The sequence below is a fragment of the Echinops telfairi genome, unplaced genomic scaffold (genome assembly GCF_000313985.2).
Source record: "Echinops telfairi isolate 266 unplaced genomic scaffold, ASM31398v2 ScPeMD7_19;HRSCAF=73, whole genome shotgun sequence".
NCBI classification, from domain to species: Eukaryota; Metazoa; Chordata; class Mammalia; order Afrosoricida; family Tenrecidae; genus Echinops; species Echinops telfairi.
This window is the reverse complement of record NW_022103916.1, coordinates 1,804,670-1,812,952: the sequence shown is the minus strand read 5'-3', so window position 1 is coordinate 1,812,952 and position 8,283 is coordinate 1,804,670. Positions and strand designations below refer to the sequence as shown.

Here is an 8,283-nt window from a genome sequence, read left to right as displayed (position 1 = left end):
AAAGGCCCAGACACATTTGTACACTTGATTTAACAAAAATGTATCGCTGCAGAGTAATGATAACAGGATATCCCACCACCACCCCCCATCCCAATAAATGGTGCTAGAACAATTGAGCACCCAATTGGGGATGGGAGGAAGGCAAACTAAATTGGATGTTTATCTTACATTACCCATTAAAAAAATAATTTCCAGGGATAGATGTGGGGCCAAGGCTTGGCACCCCATCAGACTCGACTGGAAAGCACTCATAAAGGACAACAAATAGACCTTGAACTATTTATAGGGTTTTTGTTGTTGTTGTAGCTATTGTTTTATTTTCTATTGTTGATTTGTTATACTTGGTCTTGTGATGGTGCATATTGTTGTCACTTCATGTCTATTGTCGCTTCATGTCTACCTGGAAGGGATAGTCGGGATAAACAAGCCGGAAGAGAGAGAACAACGGGATGACAGTTCTGGGGGAACATGGGAGAGAGGAGGGCGGGGGAAAGGAAGTGTGTGTTAACAAACCCAGGGACAAGGGAACAACAAGCGATTCAAAATCAGTGGCAAGGAGGGTGTAGGAGGTCTGGCAGGGCTGGATCAAGGACAATGTAACCAAGAGGAATTCCTGAAACCCAAATGAAGTCTGAACATGATAGTGGGACAAGAGGAAAGTACAAAGAAATAGAGGAGAGAACTGGGAGGCAAAGAGCATTTATAGAGATCTAAATATAGGCATATGCAGATGTAAATATATTTATATACGAGGGGGAAATAGATCTATGTACATATATTTATAGGTTTAGTATTAAGGAAACAGATGGACAGTGGGCCCCTACTCAAGTACTCCCTCAACACAAGAACACTTTGTTCTAATAATTCGGCAGTCTGAGACACTCACCTTCCTGCACAATTGCTGAAGACGATGGGTGCACAAAAAAATGTGGTGAAGAAAGCTGATGGTGCCTGGCTATCAAAAGATATAGTATCTGGGGTCTTAAAGGCTTGAAGATAAACAGGCGGCCATCTAGCTGAGAAACAACAAAGCCCACATGGAAGAAGCACACCAGTCTATCCCAACATGATTGCTGAGGACAGGGTGGGTGCATAAGCAAATGGGGTGGAGAAAGCTGATGATGCCTGGCTATCAAAAGATAAAGAGTCTGGGGTCCTATAGGCTTGAAGATAAACAAGCGACCATCTAACTGAGAAACAACAAAGCTCCCATGGAAGAAGCACACCAGCCTGTGATATCACAAGGCGTCGAAGGGATCAGGTATCAGGCATCAAAGACCAAAAAAATCATAGCATTATGAATGAGGGGGAGTGCAGGGTGGGGACACAGGGCCCATCTGTGGGTATTTGACATCCCCTTGCAGAAGAGCCGTGGGAAGGAGACAAGCCAGTCAGGGTACAGTGTAGCAATGATGAAGCACACAATTTTCCTCTAGTTCTTGAATGCTTCCTACCCACCCACTATCATGATCCCAATTCTACCTTACAAATCCAGCTGGACCAGAGGATGTACACTGGTACAGATAGGAACTGGAAACATGGGGAATCCAGGACAGATGAACCCGAGTATAGTAGTGAGAGTGGCGACACCGGGAGGGTCAAGGGAAGGTGAGGGAGAAAAGGGGAATAGATTACAAGGATCTACATATAACCTCCTCCCTGGGGGACAGACAGTGGAGAAGTGGGTGAAGGGAGATGTCGGACGGTATAAAATATGACAAAATAATAATAATTTATAAATTATTAAGGGTTCATGGGGGAGGAGGGAGTGGGGAGGGAGGGGAAAAATTGAGGAGCTGATACCAAGGGCTGAAGTAGAAAACAAATGTTTTGAGAATGATGAGGGAACCAAATATACAAAAGTGCTTGACACAATGGATATATGTGTGGATTGTGATAAGAATTGTACAAACCCCCAATAAAATGATTTAATTATTTAAAAAATTAAAAAAAATTCTAGGTAGATTATAAACCTAAATGTAAAAGGCAGGGAAGACAATATAGGGAATATATTGTTGACTTTGTAGTAGTAAAATATTTTTTAAACAAAATACCAAAAACACTAACCATAAATAGAAAGGGTTGATAAAATTGACATTAAAAGTTACAACTTCTTTTTGCCCAAATATAACATAAGTAGTGTAAAGGTAAGCTGCAGACGGGTAGACTATATTTTGCATTAAATCTGAACTATAAAATGAAGTCCTAAAATTTAATAAGAGAAAGATAGATGGCCAATAGAAAATATGCAGAGGGTTGAACTGGCATTTTGTAGAAGTTAATACCTAAGTGATCAAGAAAATATAAAAATGTGCCCACCTTTATTAGTTGCCAGGGAAATGCAAACTTAAACCACAATAAGAAATAATTTCATGCCTATCAGACTGGAAAGCATTAAAAATTGACTCTAGCAAGGATTCATAAGGATGTGGAGCAATGGTACTTCTCATGTTCTGAGTGCCTGAGTAAAACTACTTAAAAGTTTTGGCAACAACTAGAAAAGTTGGTATACCCTCTGTCCCAACAATTTCTCTTTGGCATATACCTTACAGAAATATACATTTATGTGTACCAGGAGACATGTACAAAAATGTTCTTGCAACATTGTTTAAATAGCTGAACATCATGAAAAATCCAAATGTATTTCAAAAGTATAGTTGATAAATTGTGTATATACATACAATGCAATACTACACAGTCAAGAAAATAGAAACACAGCTCTGCAAAAAAGTAATTTTTAGAAGGATCAGTACAAGGCTGGTCCCAATCAGGTGGGGACTAAAAATGTCCTGCCCCAAATGTTGATGTGTAATCTTCAAATCTCCCATCATTTCTGATGCCAACCACCACTCCTCCCCTCAGTACTCTCCCTCAATGTCCCAGGGTTCTGCAGTTCACTGCAATGTCTCACAGAACTGTCAAGGAAACGGCTCATTCATACAGTTACGGAAGTTGTCCATCTGGGTTTCTCTTCAGTCATAGCAAATCAGGCTGTTGGCTAACAAGGCTGCAGAGCTGGTGAATGAGGTGAGGTGATAGGCTGACCTGAGGTCATACAAAGGTTGAGCCAGATGCAGGATCCAGAGCAAGGGAGAGAACTTACCAACTTTGCTCAGTGCAGTTACAGAGGTGCAAAACATCTGAAAGTAAAAGTAGGTCTTGCTTCAAAACAGCATCTTGTGACCAAGATGGCTACCCGAGTAGCCAGTGGTCTTTTAGGGAGGCAACTGGTGTCTGATTGGTGTCCATCACCAGGTGATTCAGCACTAGTCAGCTGCACATAGTCAAAGTGTCTGCCCTACATCTAGAGCTTCGTTGGAGGCAGAGTGTTTGCCTTCTGATGCCAAAAGGTTAGGTGAAGGACATGTAGATCACTTCTATGCATGCTAGGCAGGCCAGCTCTAGTCTCACCCAGTTCTGTGGCCCCAGCTCCTTGCTGTTCTCAATTAAGCTGGAGGCTGGTGGTTTGCATATTAGGGAACCATTTAAAACAGGAAGCACTTGTTTTAACACAGATATCAAAGATGAGGGCTAATCTGCAGACCACACTCCCAAAGAAACTAAAGGTGGTGATTTGAGTAAGACAGGAACTCAAGATACATAACACCTTAATCCTACTTCATTAGCATAACATATAACTCACTCTAAAATGGGACTATAATCACTGGTGTAGAGGGTGGGATTTACAATGCATAACAAAATGGAAGAGTATGGCTAGGATGGCAATATTAAGTCATTGTTTACACTGCAAGATCTAAATCAAAAACAATGTAGAAAAAAATCAGATACAAAAGAATGCATGTTATCTTACTCCACCTGTATGATGTTTAAAAAAAAGGCAAAACTAAACAATATACATATGAATTCATATTTAGGGGATAAAATGTCAAAGAAAAGCAAGGAAATAGTAACCGTAAAAATCAATGTTTGACCTTTTTTCAAATCCAATTATTGAGAGACATTTCTTAGTTTATTTGGGAAACTGAATATGGATGAGGTAACATTAAGGAATGATTGTAAATTTTGTTCAGTGGTGTGTTGATGACATTGTACTTATATAAGAAAATGTTTCTGTTTGAAATGAAAACTCAAGTTGTTAGGGGTGAAATGATGTGTCTGGGGATTACTTTTAACTATTCCAAGAAGGGAACATGGAGGAAGAGGGAAAGGAGGAGGGAAGAATGGAGAGGGAGAAAAATGTGGTTATATGTCACAAACAAATAAGGCAAAAATATTTTGATGGCTCTTGAAGATTGCTGATGGATACATGGGACTTTTATATTCTAAAGTTTTATTTACATTTATAAAAGTTTACTGTCATTATTCTTGATCTAGAGCAGTGGTTCTCAACCTTCATAATGCCACCACCCTTTAATACCATTCCTCATGCTGTGGTGACAAACCCCCCAGCCATAAAATTATTTTTGTTGCTAGTTCCTAACTGTAATTTTGCTACTGTTCTGAATTGGCTGACCTCTGTGAAAGGGTCATTCGACCTCCAAAGGGGTCGCGACCCACAGGGTGAGGACCGCTGATCTAGAGGAAGTTGTGATCAGGAAAGGAAGGAGTTTCTTCAGTTTGGGTAACTTTCTGTTTCTTGACAGGAGTGGTGGTTACACAGACGTTTGTTTTTTAAAAATTTGTTTACACATACTCTTTCCTATATGAGGTTATGTTTCACAATTTTAAAAAGTATATAAAGCAGGAAATAGTGTTACTCTTTAATTGTAATACATAAGATCTTTTTAAGTAAATAATGTTCTTGTACCTATGAAACTATTATCCATAGACACTAAAGAACAATAGAATGCTGCTGCTTGAAGTAATAATCTGTCTTTATATCATTTGGTTTAAAGTGGCTCACTTTGATAATGAATAGGTAAATTGTTAAATGTTTTGGAATGATGAAATGGCTCTGCTTATATATTTTTTCCAATCTCTTCTGTGTCAAAACAGTAGGAAAATCATGAGTGTTCATTATTTGCTTTGCTTGAGTTCAAATCAAAATGTTTGAAGAAATAACTTTTTCTTGCAAGTTCAGTGGGTTGTTTTATTTTTAATTCTTGAGATATGTTCAATATGTCCAATATCTTGGAACCTTAGCAATTCCATGCTTCCTGCATTTGAAGCAGTGAAGTTTCCTACCGCCAGGCCGAGTTCATAAAATTCCTCCACATGATCTTTTCCTCTTGTGGCTGGATGGAATAGAGATAACACTAGTAAGATGATGACCATGTTTTGAAGACAGAAGACTCTCTAGCTAGAAGGTGCTATGGTTTTAACATCATCATTTAGAAGAGGGTGGCCAAACTAGTAACATCTATTTTAAAATATCATGAGTAAAAATAAACTAAAAAAAAAACTTTTATTGGGGAGTAAAAAGAAACCTTTATTGTTAAATCACAGATTTGTTTTCTTCTGTCCCAGAAGCAGCTTTCCTTAACTAATACATGAGTAGGTACTAGCATCCTTAAATTTTTTTCCCCTTGAAGATTGAGGTCCAGGGTAAGTGAATATCATAAAACTCACTGCCATGGAGTCAATGGTGACCCCTAACAACTCCCTGTGGGGTTTCCAAGACTGTAACTGTTTGTGGGAGTATAAAGCCCAGTCTTTCTATTTTCTACCAGGAGCTGTTGGTGATTTTGAACTGCCAACTAGGCGGATCCAACCCAACACGTAACCAATATCCCACCAGAGCTCCTGGATATAATAGGCTCCCTGATTTCAATGGGAATGACAGGATCACCTCCAGAGACAAGGGCGGGGGGTGTAGTTCCTGTAGTGTGCAGCAGAGCCATAGCAGTAACCTGAATGCTTTGACCTGTTGTTAGGTGTGAAGGAGTTGGCTCATAACGATCTTACATACAACAGAACGGAGCACTGCTGGGTCCTGCACCATCCTCTAGTGTGGCAAATGTAAGCCTGATTTAGTCTCCAAAATGTTGAGTCCTAGCCTTGCCACAAATTCACAGATTAGAGCCGAGTCCTTGAATGAGGGGAGGCTAGGTGCAGTTAGGAGAACCTTGCTGCACTTATCAAACGTGTGTGTAGGGAAATTGTCTTCTTTGCTTTCCCTAAAGGGATCTATCACCAGGGTGCTCTGGGGACAGTAAAATACTCAGATTTAAACTAGCTACTGGCTCTGAATTAATGCTAATCCCAGGTGAACCAGAATGTCACTGTGACCCACCAGTCACAATCAGATCAGGAAATACATGAAATTTGGGCCCAGGAGATCTCAAATCCCTTCCTGTGGTGATTTCCCCAGTTCCTCAGTATATTATCAGAATACATATACATAAAAGATAGGAGTGAAGAAAAAAATAAGTGAATAGGAAGGTCAGATTGGAGAGCTCTTTTGGAAAACAGCAGAATATAGATAAAGTATTTTTTTAATACCAAAGAAATATAGAATAACATTTTAAGTGGCCTTGTTTGGATGATAGGAGTCCCAGATGCAGAGAAAGGTAAAAATGAAAAAGAGGGTCTGTTTTGTGAATATAGGACACCAAGTGACCTGTGCAGCCTGAGATGCCTCCTGTGAGCTGTTTAAAAGCCTTACGTGTTGCAGCATGCCTCCATTAAATAGGCTTATCCATGCAGGTCTAGAAAAGCAGGTGGATGAGACTCCCGTTTTCACTCACAGATAAGGCCTCGTGGGTAGTCCCCTGTGAACCGGTGTCTAAGGGGCACAGTACTCAAGCTGGGTTTACAGATGGTCTATTAGAAGTGAATAGAAGTAGTACGGTCTCTCTTAGGACAGATGAAAGACAACGAGGCAGGACATTCTTCCAGTAGGAAAACCTTGTTTGCAGAGATGGTCAGAGGTATGGATCTCTATTGATTCATGAGTAGTTTCTATTTGGGTAAGTCAGCGGTTTTCAGCCTGTGGGTTGCGACCCCTTTGGGGGTCGAATGATCCTTTCACAGGGGTTTTCTAAGACCATCAGGAAACACATAAATATTTCACAATATATAATTACATACTGGTTTGTGATTAATCACTATGCCTTAATTATGTTCAATTTGTAACAATGCAAATACATCTTGCATATCAGATATTGACATTACGATTCATAACAGTAGCAAAATTACAGTTATGAAGTAGCAACAGTTATGAAGGGTGGCGGCATTAGGAAGGTTGAGAACCACTGGGTAAGTAGAAATGAAATACTGTTGAAAAAGGAAGATGGTTGTGCCTCTTGGGCGAGGAACTCCACATAAATGAGCACCAGAGAATATCTACTGTGGAGGAGAATCTCAATCAGGTGGGCAAGATGTCCTGTCCTGTGATGTCAGACATCTATCCCTGCTGACCTAGAAAGGCCAGCAGAATTTTTCCAAAGGTATTCTGCACAAAATGTCATCGTGGCAGACATGGCAGTTATACGTGGCTCAACACTATAGATTGGCGCCAAGATCAATCGGGTTATGGCTACTGCTCAGTGCCCAACTTGCCAACAGCGGAGATCAACACCAAAGCCTGGTATGGAATCACTGGCAGCAACTAATTACCTAGAGTACAAAATCAAATAAGGTAACTCATTGCCATCCACTTGATTCTGACTCATAGCAACCCTATAGGACAGAGCAGAAATGCCCCCTGGTTTCCTTCAGGGAGACAAGACTGCTGCATCTTTCTTCAGTGGGGTTGAACTGTTGTCTTTTAGACCAACAGCCAAGTGCTTCACATTGTGGCACCAAACTTAAAAAACCTCACGGCCATTGAGTATGTTCCAATCTGCCCTTCTGGGTTTCAGACTGTACATTTTTATGGGAGTAGAAAGCCTCATCGTCCTCCCCTGTAGCAGCTAGTGGTTTTGAACTGTTGGTTAGCACCCCAATGTGTAGCCCACTATGCCACCGGGGGTCCTTAAAGAAGTTATCAAGCCCTCAATATTCTACTGTAAGGAAGCAGGCTGAGAAAACTAGTGCTGCCTTTAATGAAAAGGCAAAGAAGTCATAGAAGGTGGAACCAAGAGCCCAGAGTGAGCCTAGAACCATGGGAAGTTGTCCCCAGGTCTTAACCAAGGAATTTCTATTTATTTGCCCAGCTGGATTTCAGAGTTGCTATGGGCCTGTGACTACTTTGTCTTCCATTCTGCCCCTTTTGAATGGGAAGGTCTGTAGCAGTTACCCTATGCCTGCCCTACCAGTGTGTGTTGGGGACATATAAACTGCTCTTTTAGCTTCACAGATCTAGTTACAAAAAGTACTCAAATAGACATACTTAAGGAGTACACTCAGGTGCCTCACTCATATCTATACTTGGTTTAGACT

General features: G+C 40.5%; 1 protein-coding gene across 1 annotated transcript in view; it reads right to left on the bottom strand.

Moving 5' to 3' along the window:
• Positions 1-4,458: 4,458 nt before the first annotated feature.
• Positions 4,459-8,283, bottom strand: part of KDM5C (lysine demethylase 5C) — a 43,097-nt gene continuing 39,272 nt past the window's right edge. Inside the window, exon 28 of the mRNA XM_045288281.1 lies at positions 4,459-5,195. Within this exon, the coding sequence (XP_045144216.1) occupies positions 5,142-5,195 (54 nt within the window). The 3' untranslated portion in view covers positions 4,459-5,141. The remainder of the gene's footprint in view (positions 5,196-8,283) is intronic.